Below are 26,955 nucleotides of genomic sequence, written 5' to 3'. Positions count from 1 at the left end.
AGTTGTTCAGTGTCCACACAACAATACTGTCAATGGACATTCTCACAATAAACAGGGTGCAAATTAGTCCAGGGAAGGAATCAGAATCACAATAAGGCTTATTAGCACCGGCGTGTGTCATGAAATTTGTTAGGAAGGGTGCAAAGCAGAAAGAAAACCAACAAATGATGACAGAAAATCTAACCCAGTGCAATAAAGTGCAATATTACTCACTTTTGCAAATGATTTCTGACTGTCGTACTTCAGATGTTTTGGGTAAACGTACAGATGATTGTTATAGATGGTAAATGGTTGAGACAGTTTCATTATACAAGGAAAGAATTCTTCCACCTCATGCGTAACCAAAACCTTGGAGCTATTTTCAAAAGGCTTCACTGGGATGTACGAAGAGTTCACACAACCTGCAAAAAAAAAAAAATCGCGGTGCGCTGAAGGGCAGCACCTAATGCAGCACGACAAGACGCATTTCATAGGGACCAGCAGCACATAATTGGGTGTCACAGTAGCATCGTGGTTAGCGTGACAGTATTACAGCTTGGGGTGTTCTGGACTTCAGAGTTCACTTCCAGTGCTGTTCTGTAAGGTGTCTGTATGTCTTCCCTGTGGAAGGCATGTTTTTTTTTCCCTGGGCCCTCCAGTTTCCTTCCACAGTCCAAAGATGTACCAAGTAGGTTAACTGGCCACTGTAAATTGTCCCTTGATTAGGTTAAGGTTAATATCTGGCTTGCCCAGGGAAGTTGCTGGGTTGGCATAACTTGAAGGGCTGGGAGGTATCTCTAAATAATTAATTAATTACTCGCCTGAGGATATATTGAGACAGGTGAGGCCCAACGTTAGGTCAGAGATGTTTACTTTATTCATTCTCTGAATATGGGTATCGCTGACAGGCCAATGTTTACTGCACAACCTCTGTGCCTTTTCATTTCAGCGGAGAGGAGGGAACTAATATTGGTGTTTCTGGAGCAAATAACAAGTCAGTCTGGGCAAGTTGGAACATTTTGAGCAAAAATGAGTACTGAAGAAGGGTCTCGGCCCAAAACAGCGACTGTTTACTCTTTTCCATAAATGCTGCCTGCCCTGTTGAGCTCCTCCAGTGTTTCACGTGTGCTAAGTTGGCAAATTTCTTTCCTTGAAGGACATTAGTTAGTGAAATGGGACAGAGTGTTTTGTGGTCATCATTACCAAGACCAGTTGTTGGCATGGTGGCATGTGAACTGTCTCAAGACGGTCAGTCAAGGGCTTTTCTTTAAAGGGAACCTGGGCAATTTCTACTCTTCATGCAACATTTCCAACAGCCAGATTCAACCAATGCACACTGGAGCTCCCTGCATGACAACAATGATGATACTGTAACCAGTATTCTGTTGCTCAAGAAATGCAGGAGGAATGGAGGTAAGGCAAAATACTTGGGATGAAAAATCCAGAAAATGGGATTAGCTCACTTTGTGATGGAGTTCCTAAATGTTGTAGCAAGGGATATTGGGGATGGACAAGAGGAGCAATGGAGGGAAGACCAATCTGCTGGAAGGTCATTGACTTGAAACAGTGACTCCACTTCTCTCCCCACAGATACTAACTGACCTGCCTTGTATTTACTGTCATTACTTCAGAATTCAAGCAAAAGCATTTTCCCGCCTTTTGAAAGCAAAGTTGCAAATAGTAGCAGGAGTTGTTGGAGAGAGAGAGAGAGAGAGCAGCAGTGAAGGAAGTCCTATGAGGATTTGCAGGCAAACTTACTCGGAAAATCTGGAGTCACATTGTCAATGGTGATGTCCAGGTTCCCCAGGATAACTGGAAGCTTAGACATCTTCTCTGGTCTAAAGAAGCAGAATAAAATACAAGGTTAAGAAAGTTTTAGAGCAGATCAAGGGGGAAATGTTTACATCCCAATTCTTTCATCCCATTCTCCACATGGTCCAAAAGAACTGGCTCAAATAACTAGCCTGTGCTGTATTTTGCACTGCTACAGCAATCCTAGTGGACACAAGTTCTAGCAGATTGAAGATACACCTTGAACCTTTTCCACAAGATTCGCAACAAGAAATTTCAGAACTGTACAATAAATAAATGCATACTCACTTCCTAAAATCCAACAACAACTTAAGTAGGTCTTCGTTGGAGAGCTTATTGCTATCTTGCCTATAAAGTGCAGAGAATCGTGTAGTCTTGTCGTTGTCAAGTGTCCCTTGAGCATCTTTGAAGACCGGTCTATTGAAGGGATGAGAGACATTTAAGATGCAAAGTGGTGGCTCTTACAAAAGAGAAAGTTGGAAAAGCATAAAAACTCGTTTCTTTAAAAAAGTCAATACACAAAAACTTAATGCTAATGGCAGAATAATAGAGCTATTAATTTTGTTTGGAGCAGTTTGTCCTTTAATAGTAATTCTGTCTGTCCATCATATAAGAATATATTAACATACAAAAACCATAGGATTAAACACAAACTGCTGTGCATTTTTCACAGATATGTACAAGTCCTGTTATTAAACCCAGACTACGACAATTCTGTTATAAATTGTGTGTTTCCGTAATATGAATCAGTTAAATGCCTCTGACGGATTCAGAAATATCATTCGCATTATCCAGGCTACATTAGTTGTAGTCCTTTAACATAACTTTGTATAATGTGTGGTTTCTTAGGAACATAATTATTCTGTTATAGTAGAACTACCTGTGTTAGGGGGACTGAGGAAATAGCAACATCAAATGTACCATGAAGAAGCAAGCCTTTTGGTCCATCTAATGAGTGCCAGCTTCGTACTATCTTCCCCGTCTGCTCCACCGCTACTCTCCTCTTGTCCAGGCATTTATCCAGCACTCCCTACATAAAATGATCCTTCCACATTTGTGCTTACAATCATGGCTAACGACTTAACAATTCATCAGTGGCATTTACTGATTCTTTTGACCCAGTAAATTAATATAAAACTTCAATTTCACAGCATTTATTACAAATGAGCGAAAGGTAAGTAACAATTGGTTAAAACAAAACCTGATAGCTTATGATCAAAGATCTTTCCAGAATGCAGGTGGTGAAATCTAAAGTTCTGTAAAAATAAACTGCTTACACTTTGCAGGAAGGACTAACTGGCCCAAATATATCCTCCCTGCAGCCCAGTACCTGTATTTCACTTAAACCTTACAATTGAGCATGAGGCACATTTCCCTCTGTAACTTCCTTCCCTCTTACCTTGCAGCCCAAGCAAATGGCATGCGATACTGCCCAAGTCTCGCACAAGCTTGTTTGGCATTTTTCAACACTTTCTGTGCAACCTGTAAATGAATGAAGCTCGTCAGATCAGCTCTTGGTCATCAAGACAACTTTTACAGTATTGTCACTCAATGCTGTGAACGCTGTGGAAACTTCATGACGTTGGAACTTGGAAATGACAATGATCTCCAAAGTTCCTGTCAGATGGGGTATTTACTAATCTACAGATCGCTGAAGCATCTCGAAGAGTTTCAACGGACAAGAGGAGATACATCTGACTCCAGAGACGTTATGGCAAGACTGCAGAGCAGGTTTACAGCAGGATGTGACCGAAGTGATGGACAGGTTTAGGGAGGATTCTGCAGCTCAGGGAAGACAACTGAAGATTGAAGCAACTAAACCTGAGACTGCAGAACTGGAGGAGCACAAAGACCATGGTGAAGAAGCCTGCACAGAGAGGGACAGGCGAGACCATTGAGAGATTTGAAGAAAAGATGGACAATTTTAAATTTCACACTGGATTGTGACACATAGAAATATATGATGTTGGTGTATGCTAACTTAGATATGCTTAGATCTGGTACCAGGAGACTGTAACACCAGCGGACAAAATCAGTGCCTCCAAAAATGAGGTCATGAAAAAGATTTCCTGGCATGCAACCATAAAGAATGCAACGTTCAGCTTCTTGGCACCATTGGCAAGCACCTGCACATGCCACAGCCCACAGGGTTCCCTCGAAACCAGAAGGTCATGGGTTCATCTCTTGCTCCAGAGCTTGTGGCTGACACTGCAGCAATGTCCACCAACCACTGAGGGAGGGCCACCCTGTCGCTAACTTTGGCTAAGGAGGACATGTAGCTAAAGTCCTCCCTTCTGAAATGTACGCAAAAAAACCCAGAGCACTGTTCTAAAGGACAGCAGAGGACTTCTCTACCAAATCGTCTTGGGGTCAAGATCTGCCACTTGATTATCTTCAGTAAAGCAGAATTTCCAGCCTTTATCAGACGACTGGTTCTGGCACAGGTTTATCAGTGCTATCCATTTATGCTGGAAATGATGTGGACATTTTATGAGGATATTCTAGCAAGAAAGCACATTGGGCCCTGGAAATGACATGACCTTCAGCCTTCCTCTCAGCTTAGGCCCTGAAAATGACATGACCTCCGGTCTTCCTCTCAGCTTATAAAGAGTTAAATATTGCAAAGAGCATCACTGGACAAAAGCTGAAGCTTTTCCGGATGCAGCCCAGTCCATCAAAGGCAAATCCCTCCCCAGTATCCAGTATCCTTTGTGAGTGGCCCCCACCATCCAGGCCAAGCTCCCTTCACGCTACCATCATGGGGCAGGAGATACAGAAAAGAAACCTTAGGTGCCGCAACACCAGGTTCCGGAATATTACTCTGCAAACATCAGACTCCTGAACTGGCATGGATGACTTCAGTTGCCTCAAATCTGAATTGACTCAATGGCCTACAGACTCACTTGTCCAGTACTCTTTACAACTTACTCTCAGTGTTATTATTTTTAATTCATGCTGTTTGTCTCTTTTTGCACATTGGTTGTTTATCAGTCTCCACTTAAGTATAGTTTTTCATAAATGCGAATGTATTTATTTACTTTTCCAATAAATACCAACAAGAAAACGAACCTCAAGGTAGTATGTGGTAACATATATATACAGATACTTTGAACTTTCAAGCTCTTTAAAATATTTAACCTATGCAAACTCTTGAGATATTAGAGCAAAGCAAAAGAGGAGAACCTGCTAATCCCTGGTGAAGCCTCAGGGCCAGGTGACCAGCTGAGTTTAGGCCATTCCACAAAAATCATGAAGCTTAATCGAGGCCGAGCAGCGGATTGCTTATCAAACACCATACCTTAACTGAATCCGAACTCTTCATGTACGGCTCTGCACACTGGGTGATGCCCCCCTGCAGAACCTTCTCCACTCGGGCAACAAGGAAGATGTCTTGATGAGGGCACGTGACAGAGAAAATCCCCTACAGAAACAACACCTGACATTCAGTAAAGTACCACTGGGAGGTGTATTAAGACGAGGACACACACACACACACACACACACACACACACACACACACACACACAGTGAATACAGTGAATCATGGGACTGTAGAGAAAGCTCCAATATCACCTATCCAACTATTTGGAAATTACAAAAATTCTACAATTGGTTCACAGCTGTTCTCCCCTGACACTCACCAGGGTCCCAGTTCCCACAATCATCCGAAACTCTCTGGGGCTCCTGTTTCCACATGTTCCTTAAGCTCACCGGGGCCCCAGTTCCCACACTCTCCTTAAACTCACCAGGGCCCCAGCTCCCACACTGCCCTGAAACTCACAGGGGTTCCTGTTCCCACACTCCTCTGAAACCCCCTGGGGCCCCAGTTCCCACACTCCCCTGAAACTCAATGGAATTCCTGTACCCACACTCTCCTGAATATCACAAGAGTTCCTATACCCGTAGTCCCTGAAATCCACTGGAACCCTGATTCCAATCTCCCCCGCAACCCACTATCACTCTAGTCCTTGCAAACCCTTTAACCTTACAGGGTTCATTGCAAAGTTTATACTATCACAGAATACCTACAATAAAAGTGCATTTAGAGTGTGTTGAGGTATTAAAAGGAATAATATCCAAGTCCAGAAAACCTTCCGGTTTAGCACCGAAGTCCCAAGCATGACAGATTATCAGCACTGAGGCACAGAGGCAGCTTAATATGCAAGTCCAGGGCTCCCTGGAGGTGGCAGCACAGTTGAAAAAGGAGACGAAGAAAATGTGTTTGATACTTGCCTTTGTTAGTTGGGGCACAGGATCTAAGAGCAGGGAGTTATTGTACATCTTTATAAAAACCAATTAAGTCACGGTTAGAGTATTGTGTGCAGTTTTGTTCATTGCACTATAGGAAGGATGTGATTGCATTGGAAAGGGTGCAGAGGAAATTCCCCAGGATGTTGACTGAGATGCAACGTTTCAGTGATGAGAAGAGATTTAAACAGACAGGGTTTGTTTTCCTTGGAGTGGCGGGAGGGACGCAGGGAGATGGTGGGGGGAGAGACAGAAAGAGCATGAGAGAACGCGAGAGGGAGAGTGAGAAACAAACTGAGGGAGAGAGAGGGTGTGTGCGTGTGTAAAATTGTGCACATATCCATGTGACTGCACATCCATCTGTGACCATGTGATCTGCCTCTGCCTGTGTGTACGTGCATACATATGTGTGTTGGGGGTGCTGGCATTGTGGGGAACCTGTTGGTATATAAAATTATCTGCTGTTATTCTAAAAATTGGTGGCATCTTTAAGGGAAGAGGTAGAAGGCTCGAGCTCACTGCCTGAGGGGTGGTGGAGGCAGAGACACTCACAGCAGTTCAGAAGTTTCCAGACAAGCACCCGAATCTCCAACATGATGGCTTAAAACCTAAGCTTAAAGACAAATCAAAACGTGAGAGCATTCGACCCCCTAGGTACAAGAATGGTTTTCTGCTGCTGTTGCCCATCCACTTCAAGATTCGACGTGTTGCGTGTTCAGAGGTGCACTTCAGCACACCACTGCTGTAACATTTGCTTACTTGAGTTACTGTCGCCTTCCTGTAATCTTGAACCAGTCTACCCATTCTCCTCTGACCTCTCTCATTAACAAGACATTTTCACCCACAGAACCGCTGCTCACTGGATGTTTTCTACTTTTCGCACGTTTCTCTGTAAACTCTAGGGATCGTTATGCGTGAAAATCCCAGGGGATCAGCAGTTTCTGAGATGGTCTGTCACCAATAATCACTTCAGGGTCCAAGTCATTATATATCACATTTCTTCCTCATTCTGGTCTTTGGTCTGAACAACAACTAAACCTCTTGACCATATCTGCAGGCTTTTATGCATTGTGTTGCTACCACATGATTGGCTGATTAGATATTTGCATTAAAGAGGTGTACAGGTGTACCTAATGTAGTGGCCACTGAGTGCATAATTACAATGAATATTATTCCCTACCTGTCTTGGATACTGCAACAAATTTTCAGGAATGCCGTTGATGGATTTCTGGGATGGGGTTAATACCTCCCCACCATTCATCACAGCTGAGGAGTTTGACAGCATCTGTCGGACACTTGGGTGATTCAGATCCACGTGGAAATCAGCCGAGATCTTTCGATTGTTTTTGATATCAAAAAGCGCCAACGTGACAAAGAAAGGCTCCACCTAAAGCAAGGAAAATGGACTATCAGAGCTGGAAAATGGAAGCCTCAGTCCTCTGCCCCAGGTCGGAAGTCAATCCCAGAGCCTCTCATCCCATCTTCTCACATCTTCCATGTGTCTATCCAGCTTCTCTTGGAATCCAAAGGAAAAAGCTGAAAGGGTCAGAGCATTCAGTAGGATCTAAAGGGTCAACCTATCCAATTCTGAATCGTCAATCCAAAAAGCCGACCATTTCCTTCTCCACATGAAATTATGAACAGGATAGATAAGATAGAGGCAGGAAAGTTGTTTCCACTGGTAAGTGGGTCTAGGGGACACAGCCTCAAGATTCAGGGGATGTAGATTTAGGATGCAGATGAGGAAGAGCTGCTTTTTCCAAAGAGTAATGTATCTGAAATTCCCTGCCCAGGGAAACAGTGGAGGCTACGTCATTAAATACATTCAAGACCCAGTTAGATATTTTTGCAGAGTGGGGGGGATTAGGGATCACAAGGATAAGGCAGGTAGGTGGAACCAAGTCCATAGCCGGTTCAACCATGAGCTTACTGAATCATGGAGCAGGCTCGATCGGCCAAGTGGCCTATTCCTGCTCCTATTTCATATGTTCTTATCTTCACAGGGGCTACCTAACCTGCTGTGTATTTCCAGCTTTTCCCATTTTTCTTTCAGAATTCCAACATCTAGTGTATTTTGTTTCAGTTCTTTTAAAAACCACGTCTGCTCTTCCACCTCAACCACTTGCTGTGGGATGGAGGTCCACACAGGAAAGCAAGCGGTTACACTAAGTAGTGGACACAGCCCAGTCCATCACAGACACAGCCCCCCCATGACTGACAGGATTTAGGGGAGGTTCTGCCTCAAGAAGGCGGCATCTATTATCAAGCATCCCCACTATCTACATCATACCACCCTCTGGCAGCTCTGTCAGCCAGGAAGTATAGAAGTCCATTTCCCCATAACCTTTAATTCCCCTACTGTGCCAAGTATCTAACTGTGTCTTAAATATACTTAATGAAGCAGACTCTAATGCTTTGCTGACTCCCCCAAATCTTGAGACTATGCCCCATAGCTCTAGTCTCACTCACCAGAGAAAACAAAATCTCCTGTCTCTAACAAGAGAAAATCTGCAGATGCTGGAAATCCAAGCAACACAGATAAAATGCTAGAGGAACTCAGCAGGATTCAACCGGAAACGTCGACTGTTCCTTTTCCCATAGATGCTGCCTGGCCTGCTGAGTTCCTCCAGCATCTTGTGTGTGTTGCTCCTGCCTTTATCTTATCTATCCTGCTCATAAATTGTTTATATGTTTCTGTAAGATCCCCTCTCAATCATCTGAATTCCAGCAAGTATAGTTGCAGCAACTTGTAGGCTAACCACTTCATCTCTAGAATCAACCCGCTGAATCTTATCTGCACCACCTTCCAAACCAGTATATCTTTCCTCAAGTAAGGAGATCAGAAATGCACGCAGTCCACCAGCTGCGGCCTCACCAATGTCCTGTACAGTTGCAGCATAACCTCCCTGCCCTTAAATTCGATTTCTCAAGCAATTAAGGTCAACATTCCATTTGCCTTCTTGATAGCTTGCTGCACCTGCAAACTCGACGGAACATCTCGTGCATCGCCACGGAATTTCTTTTGTTTAGTCTTTTTCCTCCCTCTCTTTCGTCACTGCCTTTTTAATTATTGCAGAATTTACAATTGCTGCAGCCGGTTGCTCATTGTAACTGAACTCTCCTGAATTTCATACTTATTTGATGGACCTCCAGACTTTCTATCCTCCATTTGTCTGGGTTTAATCCCTCTAGATTTGAAGACCACTATTAAATCACCTTCTCTTGCATAGGACTCAGTGGGTTGTCCTCTTCCCTTTGAATCAAATGGCCATAGGTTCAAGGATGCTTGAGAACAAACATCTTGGCCGACTCTGCAGCGGGGGGCTGAGTGGATGCTGCACTATCAGAGGACACATGCCCTCTTAAACAATCCAACCTTTTGAAGAAGAGTAGGGCAAATTTCCCCAGGGTCTCCACCCATATTTAATCCCTCCACTGACACCACTAAAACCAATTAACTGGTCATTATCGCATGGGGGTTTGTGGGGGTTTCTGTATTACCATTAAAGACCCTCACCATCCAGAACATGCCCTCTACATGTTACTACCGTCGGGAAGACAGTACAGGAGGCAGAAGACCTCTAATCAACAATTTAGAAAGAACTTCTTCCCCTTTGCTATCAGATTTCTGAATGGTCCATGAACACTAGATCCTTAAGGTCATCACAGCCAGAGGGTGGCGGAGGGCAGTAGTGGGGATAAGCTCACAGTTCTGACTAAATGCTTCCAATGGCATGCGCCACAAATAGTCTCTGACAGAATAAGGGGCAAAATCGAGTTACTGGCACCTTAAATCCAGTCACTTCGGGCAGATGCGGCATGTCATCTGTGGTTGGCAGCTCATGTAGAAGGAAAACTCTGATCTCAAACCTCCGCTGCCTTGCGGCTATACCCACTCAAGGGGAAGGCTTCAGGAATAAGCCTGGAGGAGAAATCTGGAGCTGGAGTCCCTAAGGCAGTCCCTACGTTGAGATCAACATTGACTGTCAACTCCTAGAACACTGCTGGTGCCAAACTTACCGTCTCTGTGTTCCTTTGGGCTCATCAGCTGTGTGGAGTGGGGATCCTGCTACATGGGCAACAGCTTGCTCTCCATATTGGCTTGAGTAGCTAGACAGCTAAGGTGCAACACCCGTGGTTGACCCTGACCAACGGAAGGCCTTCTACCACGTACACTACCTCATTATTCCTTTTTTCCCTCAATCATTAACTTTGTAACAGTAATTTTTCTATATTGCACTGTACTGCTGCCACAAATCATAAATTTCATGCTATACGTCAGTAATAATGAACCCAGTTCTGATTACAAGGCCGATAAACTGCATTTCACTGGGCTGCAAGGGATGTTGGGCTATTATGAAAAGGGCTAAAGAAATGAAATGTTTTCCTCTATTCAACTCATCCAACTCTCTGTTCTGGTGTCCGAGTGAATCTATCACTACTCCACTGCCTCTTTTTCCCCTCAACGTGCTCTTGACCATCAGGCTTACATTTGTTGTGGGCCCCTCCTCATTTTCAGCGACACAGCTTTGCAGGTTGAAGGATAAATCATTGCATTTCACCAAAAAACGTATTCCGAATTTCTCCTCGAAAGGCTTCACATCTGGTTCAATACTGGAGAAGTCAAGTTTCTTGAGTGATAAAAAATAAAACGAGTTATTAATTCAATATGTCAACAAAACTTTTTATGAAATTTCTACCATTCTGACTAGTCATGCAGTCTGGCATAGAGGCTCCAATGCACAGGATTGTGAGACACTGCAAAGGGTTGTAAACTCTGCCAGCTCCATCACAGGTATAATCTTCTCCACAATCAAGGACATCTTCAAGAAGGTGACATCTATTATTGGGGACCCTCACCATCTCAGTTCCCACCCTTTTTTACCACCAACCTCCACCATTAACTGAGGGGTCCATGGGTCCCTGGCTGGGCCATGTCCATGTCTCATTACTAACATTAGAGAGGGGTATAGGGGACTGAAGTCCCACACTCAATGCTATAGGAACAGCTCCTTCCCTTCCACCATCAGATTTATGAATGATCTACAAACCTATGGACATTACACCTCATTCTTCCTTTTAATTTACACTATTCACTTATTTTATTAATTTATGGTAATTTAGTGCCTTTTGCACCATATTGCTGCTGCAAAACAACAAATTTCACGTCATACAAGTCAGTGATAATTAGATTAGATTAGATTCAACTTCATTGTTATTGTGCCCAGTACAGATACAAAACCAATGAAATGCATTTAGCATCTGACCAGAAATGCAAAGAATAGTGTTATTTACAAAATAACTGCAAATAAAAAAAGTGCTACAGCACACAAATATAAAAGTACTGAGACAGTACAATATGGGTGCAGTACTGCTTAGCGCTGTGATGTGAGGTTCAGCAGGGTCACAGTCTCAGGGAAGAAACTCTTCCTATGCCTGCTGGTGCGGGAGTGGAGGCTCCTGTAGCGCCTACCGGATGGGAGGAGAGTAAAAAGTCCATGGTTAGGGTGAGATGTATCCCTGATAATGCTTTTCGCCTGCTTCTGAATTCCGAGTAACTCCCACACCACACACGAGTGACTTCTTCAGAGGGTGATAACGCCCACCAGCTTGATGTAAGACTGGAGTCACGTACAGGACAGTATAGTAAACAGAAGAAAATCTGCAGGTGCTAGAAATCCAAAGCAACGTACACACAAAGTGCTAGAGAAGTTCAACAAGTCAGGCAGCGTCTATGGAAATGAACAGCCAATGTTCCTGGCCGAGTCCTTTCTTCAGGGCTGGAAATGAAAGGGGGAAGACACCAGAATAAAAGGGGGGGGGGAGAAAGGATAGCTAGAAGGTGATAGATGAAGCCAAGTGGGTGAGAAAGGTAAAGGGTTGGAGAGGACAGAATCTGACAGGACAGTAGAGTGGACTATGGGAGAAAGGGAAGATGGAGGGGCACCGGGGGAGGTGATAGGCAGGTGATAAGAGGTCAGACACCAGAGTGGGGAACAGAAGCAGAAGGAAAGGGGAGGGGGGAAAACTTATCGGGAGAAATCGATGTTCATGCCTCCTTCCTTTAACAAAAACAAACACTAATGAACCAGCTGTGTTTATTTGACAACTGATTCCAGCTCTGCATTTCCGCATGTTCTTTGAGAAACTGAACACATTCTCAAGGAACCAAGGCAGTACATGTGTTCACATGCCCCGTACTCCAAAAACAAGCCTCTAGATTGTCGGCTCAACGAAATCATCAGCAGAATACCGCACACTCCAGCCGGCTGTGCTGATCTTGTCTCAATCTCTCGGAGGAGTGGCAAATAGGTCCCTCAATAGTCACCTCATGTTCAGATACGCATGCACCTAGTGTCACTTTACGTATATACTTCGCTACGCATGTACAGTAAGCTAATCTTATGTACAAATCACCACACTCAACAGTTACTTGTACATTAGATTTTATAGAATTGCTTTTATATTTATATTTATTGTGTTTTTTATGCTTATTGTATTTATTCTGCTGCAGCGGATCCAGAGTAACAATCTCTTTGTTCTTTACGCTCGTGTACTGAAGATGACAATAAAAAATCTTGAATCTTGACTGGGGGAAAGGCTGTGCAGTTAAGATTCATGCCAATTCATGTTAGCGGGACAGGCACTGGAGAAGAAACAAGCAGCAGGCTTCAGAAGTCAAGGTCACTGCAAATTTAGATACCAAGGTAGAGCCGTCGTTACTCTGCATCATTGGACTTTTGCTTCCAAACTACCACAGTCCAGAAAAGACAGTAAATTTCAGGTGCACATTCGATCATTTTACAAAATAAAAGTCAATCCTCACCTGAGAATCTGCATCCAGACAGAAAAGCTTCAATCTTCCTTCATTTCTTTTGATTTCTGTTTCCCTTGTGCTCTGCAGAGGAAACAAAAAAATCTAAACTTCAGGAGAGTAAAAGGAAGCTGATCTCTGTAACCCAAAGCTGAATAGGTCAACCTCTGGAAGGATGGACAACTTCATCAGAACCTGAATCAGGTTTTACATTACAGGCATATATAGTGAAAGTTGTTGTTTTACAGCAACAGTACACTGCAATACATACTGAAACTATAAAATTACAGTAAGTATATATTTTAAAAATGAAATTAGTACAAATAGAGAAGGAAAAAAAGACTATTGAGGAAATGTTCATGGGTTCATTGTCCATTCAGATTTTCCAGGCACTGTACGTTCTCCAGCAATAGTTGGGAGGGAACATATCTAAAGCCTCTGTGTTTCAATCGAACTTATGGATCGGTGCAATGTCTCCATTTCCCCAAGACTGTGCAGGGTCGTTTTCACAATTACTTCAAAATCTCTCTGGTTCTAGTCTCTGTAACCTCCTCCACCTCCAGATACATTTACAATCCGTTCACTTGCTAGCGATAGTTGACAGTCATGAGCTCTGGGATTATCTATCGTTCCTTCCTCACTGAATCTCTACCTTTAACCCCATGCAGTGGGAGCAAATTCATTGGTAAACTTTCAAATGTTCACCATCCCGATGAAGGATTTCCAAAGCTGTGGGGAATAAGTGTCGGTGGTGGGGGGAGATGGTCTGATTGGGCAGGGCTAACAGAAGCTCTGACAGATGCACAGGTTCTTCACAAAGAAAACCACTGGATACATGACCTAAAACTTGCTTGACATTAGGCAGGTGTACCTCAAAGGAGTTGGAAGTTAGAAGACCACAGGGTTTAGAGTGAAAATCTGAGCTTGAGGACCAGGCAGCTGAAAGAACAGCAAGTGGAGCTATTACAGTTGGAAGTGATTGAGACTGGAACTGATGGAGGCTATCCACGGTTGATGCAATCTCACTGGCTCTCCATTCAGCCTTGGGTTACCTGGACAACCGTAACACCTACGTCAGGCTGCTGTTTATTGATTACAGCTCAGCATTCAAACAATCATACCCTCAGTTCTAATCAACAAGCTCCAAAACCTGGGCCTCTGTACCTCCCTCTGCAACTGGGTCTTTCCTCTCTGCAGATCAGAAATATTATCTCCTCCTCGCTGACAATCAACACTGGTGCACCATACTTAGCCCACTGTTCGACTCTCTCTAAACCCATGACTGTGTGGCTAGGTACAGCTCAAACACCATCTATAAATTTGCCGATGACCCAACTATTGTTGGCAGCATTTCAAATAGTGGCAATGTACAGGAACGAGACAGATCAGCTGGTTGAAAGCTGTTGCAGCAACAATCTTGTGCTCAAGGTCAGAAACTGATTGTGAATTTCCGGAAGGGCAAGTCGGGGGAACATGCACCAGTCCTCAACGAGGGATCAGCAGTGGAAAGGTTGAGCAGTTTAAAGTTCCAGGGTGTCGACATCGCTGAAGGCCTATCCTGGTCCCAACACACTGATGCAATTACGAACAAGGCATGACAATGGCCGTACTTCGTTAGGAGTTTGAGAAGACTTGGTATGTCACCAAAGAGACTCGCAAGTTTTTGCAGTGCACCATGGAGAGCATTCTAATTGGCTGGATCACTAGCTGTACGAAGGGGCCACTGCACAGGATCAGGAAAGAGCCGCAGAAAGTTCTAAACTCGGCAAGCTCTATGATGGGCACCAGCCTCCCCGGCATCCAGGATACCTTCAAAAGCCGATGCCTTAAGAAGGCAGCATCCATCATTAAGGACCCCCATCATCGAGGACATGCCGTCTTCTCATTGCTACCATCAAGTAGGAGGCAGAGCAGCCTGAAGCCACACACTCAATATTTCCCTAGCAGCTCCATCCCCTCCACCATCGGATTACTGAATAATCAATGAACCCATGAACACTGCCTCACTATCAAGCCCGTGGGTGAGGAGTTATTGTTCTTCACCTTCCCTGTGGTTGACAGAAGACAGAAGGGCACACCTGAGTACTCATATTAGAATTGGTATTACTATTGAGGAGGAGTGGTAGGGGGAGAGGGTCAGTGGTCAGAGGCCTGACTGAAACCCAAATAATGTGGGGGGGGGGGCGGAGAGGGGTGTTGGTGGAAAAAGAACAACAAAAGATCAGAGGGTTTGGTTGTGTTGGTAGTGTGATCGGTTCGAGGGGGAATTGGAGTGTTTGAACAGGGGAGGTCTTGACCCTGGGCCATCATCTGGAAAGGAGACAGGTCGCATGGGAGTCTTGAGGTTGGAAGGGTGGAGGCCCTTGAGTAACAAAGAGCAATCGGAACCCCTGAAAGATGCAGGACTGCCATACAATATCTGCACCGTGGACAAACCCCTGGGAAATGAGACCTCATCTCTCCGAGGTGCAGCAACCACTGGTCGACAGCAAAGCACTGTGAAAGTCACTTGACCAGCATCAGACACAGTGAGTACATCAGACACACAGAGTACATCAGACACACAGACACAGTGAGTACATCAGACACACAGGCACAGTGAGTACATCAGACACACAGGCACAGTGAGTACATCAGACACACAGAGTACATCAGACACACAGGCACAGTGAGTACATCAGACACACAGACACAGTGAGTACATCAGACACACAGGCACAGTGAGTACATCAGACCCACAGACACGGTGAGTACATCAGACACACAGATACAGTGAGTACATCAGACCCACAGATACAGTGAGTACATCAGACACACAGGCACAGTGAGTACATCAGACACACAGGCACAGTGAGTACATCAGACACACAGATACAGTGAGTACATCAGACCCACAGGCACAGTGAGTACATCAGACACACAGGCACAGTGAGTACATCAGACACACAGATACAGTGAGTACATCAGACACACAGACACAGTGAGTACATCAGACACACAGATACAGTGAGTACATCAGACACACAGACACGGTGAGTACATCAGACACACAGACACGGTGAGTACATCAGACACACAGGCACAGTGAGTACATCAGACACACAGGCACAGTGAGTACATCAGACACACAGGCACAGTGAGTACATCAGACACACAGATACAGTGAGTACATCAGACACACAGACACAGTGAGTACATCAGACCCACAGACACAGTGAGTACATCAGACACACAGACACAGTGAGTACATCAGACACACAGATACAGTGAGTACATCAGACACACAGATACAGTGAGTACATCAGACACACAGACACAGTGAGTACATCAGACACACAGACACAGTGAGTACATCAGACACACAGATACAGTGAGTACATCAGACACACAGGCACAGTGAGTACATCAGACAGACAGATACAGTGAGTACATCAGACACACAGATACAGTGAGTACATCAGACACACAGACACAGTGAGTACATCAGACACACAGACACGGTGAGTACATCAGACACACAGATACAGTGAGTACATCAGACACACAGACACGGTGAGTACATCAGACACACAGATACAGTGAGTACATCAGACACACAGACACAGTGAGTACATCAGACACACAGACACAGTGAGTACGTCAGACACACAGATACAGTGAGTACATCAGACACACAGATACAGTGAGTACATCAGACACACAGGCACAGTGAGTACATCAGACACACAGATACAGTGAGTACATCAGACACACAGATACAGTGAGTACATCAGACACACAGATACAGTGAGTACATCAGACACACAGACACAGTGAGTACGTCAGACACACAGATACAGTGAGTACATCAGACACACAGGCACAGTGAGTACATCAGACACACAGGCACAGTGAGTACATCAGACACACAGATACAGTGAGTACATCAGACACACAGATACAGTGAGTACATCAGACACACAGACACAGTGAGTACGTCAGACACACAGATACAGTGAGTACATCAGACACACAGACACAGTGAGTACATCAGACACACAGACACAGTGAGTACATCAGACACACAGACACAGTGAGTACATCAGACACACAGGCACAGTGAGTACATCAGACACACAGATACAGTGAGTACGTCAGACACACAGACACAGTGAGTACATCAGACACACAGGCACAGTGAGTACATCAGACACACAGATACAGTGAGTACGTCAGACCCACAGATACAGTGAGTACATCAGACACACAGATACAGTGAGTACATCAGACACACAGACACAGTGAGTACATCAGACACACAGACACAGTGAGTACATCAGACACACAGACACAGTGAGTACATCAGACACACAGATACAGTGAGTACATCAGACACACAGACACAGTGAGTACATCAGACACACAGACACAGTGAGTACATCAGACACACAGACACGGTGAGTACATCAGACACACAGACACGGTGAGTACATCAGACACACAGACACAGTGAGTACATCAGACACACAGATACAGTGAGTACATCAGACACACAGACACAGTGAGTACATCAGACACACAGATACAGTGAGTACATCAGACACACAGATACAGTGAGTACATCAGACACACAGGCACAGTGAGTACATCAGACACACAGATACAGTGAGTACATCAGACACACAGATACAGTGAGTACATCAGACACACAGATACAGTGAGTACATCAGACACACAGGCACGGTGAGTACATCAGACACACAGACACAGTGAGTACATCAGACACACAGATACAGTGAGTACATCAGACACACAGACACAGTGAGTACATCAGACACACAGATACAGTGAGTACATCAGACACACAGATACAGTGAGTACGTCAGACACACAGATACAGTGAGTACATCAGACACACAGACACGGTGAGTACATCAGACACACAGACACAGTGAGTACATCAGACACACAGACATAGTTCACACCAGGAAACACTGAGTGGAGTTTCTAGAGGGCATGAAACAACCCAGGTAAGATCATTACCCCATTTCATCCCATGCTTCAGCACCACAAGATTGGAAAGCAACACATCGGGATCAAATTTCATTATGCTTACGTGATCGAGCAGGAACAATTTATGTTCTATTCAGAATAAGAAATTGGTGACACAATAATCAATGTAATCAATTTAAATGAATGACTTACAAAACATGTGATTTATTTTCTGTTAAGAAATCAGACAAAAAAAGCCACTACCTTTGCGAAGTCACACTGCAGGCTTTCCAAGATCATGCTGTGCTCTGTCTTCCCCTGACCAGGTAACTCATCATCAGAAACTGAAAGTAGATAAAAATATAATTAGTCCACTTGTGGAACCAAGCTTCACTCTACTTGTGTGTTCCCTGTGAATAAGCAGAAACCCAAATCAGATGTAATTCATTCATGAATCCATCCCATAATGCATAAGAAATAACGCCAGTTTTGACTGTATTATTCTCTATTTTGGTTTCTTAAGGTTGTCATAGCCGGGGGAGTTAGTAGGGATAAGCACTAACTATTAAATGCTCCCAAAGGCGTGCGTCTCAAATAGCCTCTGACAACCAGGTCCATCTCCTGGCCTTCACATATGGCTGAGCTACTAAGTTCGATGGCACTGTTTCACCTGGCAGAGTAAGGGGCAAAGGCAGGTTACTGGCATCTTAAAACCAGTCGCTTCAGGCAGATGGGGCTCCACAGCTGTGGTTAGTAGTTTATCTAGGAGAAGGAAAGCTCTGATCCCAAACCTCCGCCGACTTGCGGTTATACTCACTCACGGGGAAGGCTCCAGAGTAAACCCCAAGGATACATCCAGAGCTGGAGTCCTCAGGGCAGGACTATGTTGAGTTTAACGTTGACTGGCAACTCCTGCGACGCTGCTTGTGGCAAAACGCTATCAGTCTCTGCGTTCCTTTGCATTCACCAACTGCGTGGAGGTGGGGAAACGGCTGCATTTGCAACAGCTTGCTCTCCATATTGTACTGCTCTAGCCTGCATATCATGTAGACAGCTAGGATGCGTTATCCAAGGTCGACCTTGACCAATGGAGAGCCTTAAGTCTCTACTTGGTGAATATGGCCAAGGCGTTGCAAACAGTTGTAGACACAGCCCCCACCATCAAAGGTAATCTTCAAGTGCTTCAAGAAGGCGGCATCCATCACAAAGGATGCTCACCATCTGGGACATGCTCTCTTCTCATTGCTACCATCACAGAGCAGGTACAGGAGCTTGAAGATGCACAGTCAATGATTCAGGAACAATGTCCTCCCCTCGTTGTCAGATTTCTGAACGATTCATGCACCTACAGCTCATCATCGAGTTTGCTATTCAAGCACATGCATGAATACAGCCTGAAAATTCTTCATTTTTGCACAAATTATTGATTTTTGTTATTTACTGTACAGTGATTTTGGGTCCTTGCTGCTGCAAACATCAAATTGCATGTACTATAAGTTGCCAATGGTAAACCTAATTCTGATTAGGTCCTTTGTCCATTCGTCATGCCCAATTAATCTCCGTCCCAGCACTTATCCCTGCAAGTGCTACACCTGCTCATACACCTCCTGCCACACCTCCATTAGGGACCCCACACAGTTCTTCCAGGTGAGGCAACACTTCACCTGTAAATCTGCTGGGGTCGTCTATTGTGTCAGGTGCTCCCAATACGGCCGCATCATCATTGGTGAAACCCAATGCAAATTAGGGGACTGCTTCGTCGACCACCTACGCTCCATCCACCTGGTGGCTAAACATATTAATTCCCATTCCAACATGTCGGTCTATGGCTTCCTCTCGTGCCAAGATAAGCCTACTGTCAGGGTGGGGAAGCAATACCTTATATTCCCTCTGGGTAGCCTCCAACCTAATGGCATGAATATTGATTTCTCCTTCCAAAAAAAATCCACCCCCCACCACTTTCCCCTCTTCCTCATTTCCCCACTCTGACCTTTCACCTCTTCTCACCTGCCTATCACTTCCCCATGAGTCCCCTCTTCCTTCCCTTTCTTCTATGGCCCACACTCCTCTCTTTCTCCAGCCCTTGACCTTTCCCACCCACCTAGCTTCACCTATCACCTTCCATCCCTCACCCACCCCACCACACCACCTTTTCATTCTGGAATCTTCCACTTTCCTTCTTAGTCCTGATGAAGGCTCCTTAAATGTCAAATGTTTATTCATTTCCATAGACGCTGCCTGACCTGCTGAGTACCTCCAGCATTTTGTGCATGTTGCTCTAGATTTCTAGCATCTGCAGGATCTCTTGGTTTTTCCAATTCTGATTCTATTGTTTAAAATGGCACCCGAAATGGCTCTTATTGTAATTGCTCTTGTTTGGACCGAACTGCTGGCATGTAAAAATCAACTCCTGCTCAAAAAGAATCAGGTCAGCAGGCAGGAAATGGAGCAGACGCAAGTCTTCTCTCCAGTTATGTGCAGAAGTTTAGCAAGGTTTTAGTTCACAATGATTCCACTGATTTCCTTATTTAGGGACGTGTCTGTACTAGATGGTCAGTGGGGTTGGAATATCCCTGGCCACTGTGACAGTTTCCACATTCAAGACTCGGCTCCAGTGACTCTGGTACAACTCAAAACTCAGCAACAAGGTGCACAGCACAGATGCCACTGTACTCCCTACTTGTTTGAAACACCTAACAACACATACACTATGCCATGTTTAAACTAGAGGCAAAATTTTATTAGTATATTGCATTGCACCCCAGAACCCATAAGCTCTAAAACTTAAAAAATTGGGGTAACTTCAGAGACTGGCCAAAGCTGGAGAACACAAGACTGCACAAGTAAACCAGAACAGCTGAAAATACAACATTTGTTACAGTAGGGCCTTTCATCACTGAAGGACTTCCAGTTTGTGGTGTGGGTAGAGACCATGACTCAGAGAAGGGGAAGTGCACGGGTCAATGGCCTGAACGCATTTAAGCTTACCTGCCATTTCTGTGGAACCACCATTCAATGCTCATATGCCAGAACATCTGCTGATTCTTCTTTGATTAATACAGTGCTTGAGGAAGCAGTTTCCTGAGCAGTCTCAGTGCACACAACTTGCCCACTATTTCCTTATACCAGGGACATGGTGAAATCGCTCCCGGATCCTTCATAATACCCTGATCTCCACAAGTCTAATGTCTTAAACCTTCCCACCTCTCTGCTGTACAGTAGCCCCACGTCGTGCTGAAGGAGGCCATTTGGCCCTTCTTACCTGTTGCAGCCCTGTGAGCGAGTCTCACCACCCTACCCTTTCCTACCAGCTGCCTGCCCTTTTCCGGTATCTATCCAATTCCCTCACAGGCACCTTCTTCCCGGTCACAACAAGCAAGCGAGGAACACCTCCCCTCCGGCTCTTACAACCACCCGCTTCACTCAGGAGTCTGTTGCTCACCAAACTTCCAGTCACTGAAAACATTCAGCCCATCAAAAGTCCTCCTAACTGCAAAACCCTCCAGTTAATCTCCATCTGGGACAATTCCAGTTTCCTTGTTCGCTTTTCAACAGAATCCAAGCAGAGAAGATTAAAAACGATGAGTCAATTAAAAAAAGCAGTTACGTTGTGTACATTGATGCGTAAACATCTGAAGATCTGCTGAAGCTGCCATCGGTGCAGAGCACTGGACCCCAGCCATAAAGCAGAAGGAGCGTGAGGGCTGAATCCTCTGTACCTGGTTTCCCAGGAGGCGTTCACACACTTCATGGACAGTCAGCAACTCCGATCAGAGGGTCCGGCTCCCGCTGACCCTCCATGATCCTGTTCCACCACCACATAATAGTCTGTCACCCAGCTCCACAGTGGTTTGAATCTCAGGTTTCAAATTGACCATTCCACCGACATCAACTGTTGTTTACGGAGTAAAGTTCTGAACTTCTCCCTCTGACTCCCTTTGCAAGATACTCATGAACACCAGTTCATTTTTCCTCTTCTGTACTACTTATTATTTTTAACTTTTAGCGATTTTTAGGTCTTGCACTGTACTGCGGTCGCAAAACAACAAATTTCACGACATATGTCAGTGGTAATAAACCCAACTCTGAAACCTTGGCTGATGTGTAGATCCTGCCACATGCACTGGAGAAAGTCCCTCCCCATCTGTTCTCTCAGGTCCCCCACTGGCCCAGATCACACTGACAGCTCGCCAAGGGCACAAACGTAGCAGTCCACAGGTCTGGAATACTCAGCAGGCTAGAGGGAACACACCGAGAGTCAGAGTAATAGTGTGACATAACACAAACAGGCCCTTCGGCCCAGCTAGTCCATGCTGACTACAGCATCCAGCCTACTAGTCACAGTTGCTGACGTTCAGCCCAGAACCTCCTTGGTGTTGCTATTGTACCCGACTCTATCACTTCCTCTGATGACTCATTCCAGGTACTTACCTCCCTCTGTGTAAAGATGTTACTTCTCAGGCCTCGGTTAAATATCTCCCCTCCTATATTGTATCTACCCACCCTAGTTTTGGACTCCCTGACCCTGGGGCAAAAAAACTATGAATGTCCACCTTATCCATTTTTATTATAGCCATCCGTTAGTCTCATGAGACCATGAGTTTGTGCCTTGGAAGGTTTCCAGGACGCAGGGCTGGGCAAGGCTGTATGGAAGACCGGCAGTTGCCCATGCTGCAAGTCTCCCCTTTCCACGCCACCGATGTTGTCCAAGGGAAGGGCATTAGGACCCATACAGCTTGGCACCGGTGTCATCGCAGAGCAATGTGTGGTTAAGTGCCTTGCTCAAGGACACAACACGCTGCCTCAGCCAAGGCTCGAACTAGAGACCTTCAGATCACTAGGCAAACGCCTTAACCACTTGGCCATGTGCCAACACACCTCATCCATACCCCTCAAGATTTTACCTGACCTCCCACTGAATCACTGGACCAGGCACCTGCACCCGTAGTTACTTTGAATTTCAAAAATAAATCTTATTCATGAAAATGTATACAAGAGGTACACACCAATCAGAACTTGTTTGTCATTACATTCACTGTGTAAGGTAGGAAGCACACTGCATTACCAAACCAATACCTTCACGGTGTCCCCGAGCCAATACACTCTCTCACAAAGAACCAACACCTCTCATGTTTCCTCGATAAACAAGATAGAGCTTTGGAGTGTTGGAGGCAGCTACACAGACTTCAGTGAGGGCAGGACTCTAGATCGTGATCCCTCCCAACCAATGTAACTCTGGTTAGGCCGTACTTGGTCGCCTCATTATAGGAAGGATGTGGAAGCTTTGGAAAGGGTACAGAGGAGATTTACCAGGATGCTGCCAGGTTTGGAGAGTATGCATTATGATCAGAGATTAAGGGAGCCAGGGCTTTACTCTTTGGAGAGAAGGAGGATGAGAGGAGACATGATAGAGGTGTACAAGATAGTAAGAGGAATAGATAGAGTCGACAGCCAGCGCCTCTTCTCCAGGGCACCACTGCTCAATACAAGAGGTCATGGCTTTAAGGTAAGGGGTGGGAAGTTAAAGGGGGATATTAGAGGAAGGTTTTTTCCTCAGAGAGTGGTTGGTGTGTGGAATGCACTGCCTGAGTCAGTGGTGGAGGCAGATACAGTAGTGAGATTTAAGAGACTGCGAGACAGGTATATGGAGGAATTTAAGGTGGGGGGGGGGTTATATGGAAGGTAGGGTTAAGGGTCGGCACAACATTGTGGGCCAAAGGGCCTGTACTGTGCTGTACTATTCTCTGTTCTATGTTCTATCTGTGCTTCTGTCACATACTAAATTACAGCATAGATACATCTCACCCTGCCTTCCAGTCACATCTCGTTCAGCAATGAACACTTTCCTCTTTGCCTCTAGTTTATATTTTGTTTGTAACACAATAATTTTTGTTTTCTTCTGTACTGCTGTATGACATATGGCAGTGGTTAATAAACCTGATCTGAATTCCAAAATGTGTTTGACCACATCACTGAGAAGGAAAGTGGCCTGCTTTCTTTCCCTTACAACTGTGTTCAATTAACTTGAATGCGGGTTTAAAACAAATTACCAATTATTGTTAAATGTTATTAGTGGGAAGGACTTTGACCACGGGTATTGTCCTGACAGTGGGAGTGGTCCAGCCACTGGAGCTCTGATCTGCTTTCGTGCACCGTTTGTGACACGTGTTGGGACCACACAGCTGTGAGGAGCAGCTGCCATCACACACGTCCTGTGAGAGGCAGAGAGAAGGGGCTGGTCGGATCCAGCCATCATTCTCCAGTCTTCAACTAAATCACTTCCTTAGCTTTCCACCTCCAGGAATTACAACTCCAGCCCGTAAATTCACCCAGCAGGTCCAGGGTTATGCTCTGGAGTTCAGCTCGGCAGTCATGGTGAGGGAAATAGAGAAGTACTGGTTCTCACCCACACCCACCCACCCCAACACAGGCAAACAAAAATTGTATAACACATAGGTACACACACATACATCCACCACACCCATTACAGCATCTCAGAAGAAAAAACCTCTTTGCCATTCTTTCTTCAAACAAGCACCACGGATGAAGTGAGCACACTGTGACGCAGCAGAAGACTGGCAGAGTTTTACCGGCCAAGTCTGCCCACTTTCTGACTGGTTACATCAGCGCCTGGTACAGCGGCTCCAATGACCAGGGTCACAAGGCCTGCAGAGAGCTGGAAGCTCAGGCAGCTCCACCAGGCCACTACCCTCCAAGAGGTGGTGTCTCAAGAAGGCAGTACTCATCATTAGTGACACTCAGGATATAACCCTCTATGGAAAAGAGTAAACAGTCCACGTTTCCGACCAAGACCCTTCAGCAGGGTCTCGGCCCAAAACATTTGACTGTTTACTCTTTTCCACAGACGCTGCCTGGCCTGCTGAGTTCCTCCAGCATTTTGTGTGTGAAGCCATGAACACTACCTTGTTAGTTCTTTTTTTAAACACTATTTACTTATTTTATGAATTATAGCTATCTTATATCTTTACACTGTGCTGCTGCAGCAAAGTAAGAAATTTCATATACTGTAAGACAACAATAATAAATCAGATTCTGACTTAACCTGTTCAACAGCGAGGAAATCGGTCAGATCAGGGAAACAGGACTGAATTCAAACTCACTCTCCAAAGAGTCACCATTCCTCCTCTCTTGCATAGCAGCCTCGAAAGTACTTTGGAGGATTTTATTCAGGGACCCAATCCACTCCTCCATTTCCAGGTCACTGTCAGCCGCCAACAGGTAACTGCTCTTGTCTTGCATCTTCAGTTCAAAGGCATATCTCCGTATTCTGCTGTTCTGTAAAACAGAAAGACTGCTTCTTGATTCTTCAATGCAGTGAAAAACGTCAAGGTGATAAGCTGAGCAACACACACAAAATGCTGAAGGAGCTCAGCAAGTCCGGCAGCATCCATGGGGGAGAATAAAGCTCAGATTCACATTATTTTATTTGTCACATGTACATGGAAACATACAGTAAAGTGCATCGTTTGCATTAACAACCAACACAACCAAAGGATGTGCTGGGGCAGCCCGTAAGTGTTTCCACACATACCAGCACTGATATGGCAAGGTTTAGCAGGTTTTGGGCAAAATGCTGGCAAACAGACTAGTATCCTGGTGGGTGGGTACAGACCTGTTGGGCTGAAGGGCCTACTTCTGTGTTTCTGTTCCCTACGAGTAGATCAAAGGCTTGGTGCCTTGCAGCAAGCCCCTCCCCTCATGACACTGCATGGTCCATGCACCGTCAGGATCGTGCTGGCATACTCTCCATGTGTCACGAGCAAGTGCCGCCCAAGCAACAAGCTTGCCAAATTCCAGGACAAATCAGCCCACGTAACGGACATCCTACACCACCCTGAACATTCACTCCCTGCACCATAAATACACAGTGGCTGCAGTGTGCATCGTTTTCAAATGCATTGCAGTTACTTGTTCTGACTACCACAAGAGCATGCCCCAACCCACAACACTGAGAAGGACGAGGGCAGAAAGCACAGTGCAACGCCTCCAGCGCAGGTTCTGTTCCAAGATGGGCAACATTCCACCTGAGAAGTACATCACAATTCCATCATTACTACCGGATCTGAGTCCTGGAACTCCTGCTCCTACAGCACCAGGGAACATCTCCACCACATGATTGTCTCACTGCCTTCCGAGGAACAATCAGGCTTTGCCAAAGACGCCCCAGTTCGATAAATAACAAAGAGCTGGGACAATAACAGATCAGGTAAAGTGAAGGGAATGGAAGCAACAGGGACACACTTGAGGTTCAATTCACATCCTAGAACCAAATACAATGACGAGCTTGATCTTGTCATGAGGTACAAATTTTGACATTGGCCAGAGGGAAGGAGCCAGTGACTGGGCTGGGGGGGTTTGGGTCAACATACTTGAGCAAGATAATGGAGGAGTCCCAGGTAGCTTTGTGGAGGGTGATGAAGTGGAAGCAGCTGTAGGGATTGGGAATGGAGGGAAGGGGGACAGGAAGAAGCAGAACAAAGAGGACAAACAAAAAACGATAACCAAAAAGTGACTATTGTAGGACTTTTTAGCATTATCCACTATGTGGATGAGAACATGCATTCTTGCAATCAATATAACATTTTAATTACTGTCACCAGTACTAAGATACAGTGAAAAATTTGTCTTCTATACCGTTCATATAGATCAATTCATTATACAGTGCATCGAGGTAGAACAAGGTAATAAGGAATAAAGAGTAACAGTTACAGATAAATTGTAGTGCAGGTAGACAAGAAGGCGCAAGGTCAGAACAAGGCTGATAGTGAGGTAAAAAGTCCATTAGAGTACTAGAGAACCATTCAATCGTCTTACATCAGCAGCACAGGAGCTGTCCTTGAGCCTGGTGGGACATGCTTTCAGGCTTTTGTATCTACAAGTAGTTATTTGTGTGATCAATATACAAGTGATTTTACAAATAATGGAGAAAAAAAGTAAACCCTTCTCTCAGATCGCACTAGACCAGCACTTCCCCACAAAACTACAGGCTCCAGTTTGGAAAGTTCCGTCTACTGTATTTACAGTGCAACTTATATAAAATCTCTGTGCTGGCCATTTAAAATTGGCAAGCATTCTGAGCAGACACAAGAGTCGCACTGTTGCGTTCTGCT

The 26,955-nt window shown here is 45.0% G+C and overlaps 1 protein-coding gene across 7 annotated transcripts in view; it reads right to left on the bottom strand.

Annotated features, from left to right (window-relative positions):
* Window positions 1-26,955, bottom strand: part of LOC134346774 (dedicator of cytokinesis protein 9-like) — a 365,134-nt gene that overhangs the window by 124,697 nt on the left and 213,482 nt on the right. For all 7 annotated transcript variants that reach the window (XM_063048402.1, XM_063048406.1, XM_063048404.1 and 4 more), the window contains exons 8-17: window positions 24,946-25,120; window positions 18,089-18,168; window positions 12,866-12,937; window positions 10,530-10,670; window positions 7,220-7,426; window positions 5,090-5,212; window positions 3,191-3,273; window positions 2,080-2,208; window positions 1,738-1,817; window positions 214-401 (exon numbers count right to left, since the gene is read on the bottom strand). In XM_063048402.1, the coding sequence (XP_062904472.1) occupies window positions 214-401; window positions 1,738-1,817; window positions 2,080-2,208; window positions 3,191-3,273; window positions 5,090-5,212; window positions 7,220-7,426; window positions 10,530-10,670; window positions 12,866-12,937; window positions 18,089-18,168; window positions 24,946-25,120 (1,278 nt within the window). The remainder of the gene's footprint in view (window positions 1-213; window positions 402-1,737; window positions 1,818-2,079; window positions 2,209-3,190; window positions 3,274-5,089; window positions 5,213-7,219; window positions 7,427-10,529; window positions 10,671-12,865; window positions 12,938-18,088; window positions 18,169-24,945; window positions 25,121-26,955) is intronic.

Source organism: Mobula hypostoma, chromosome 5 (genome assembly GCF_963921235.1).
Source record: "Mobula hypostoma chromosome 5, sMobHyp1.1, whole genome shotgun sequence".
Classification (NCBI taxonomy): domain Eukaryota; kingdom Metazoa; phylum Chordata; class Chondrichthyes; order Myliobatiformes; family Myliobatidae; genus Mobula; species Mobula hypostoma.
This window is presented reverse-complemented; position numbering and strand designations above follow the sequence as displayed.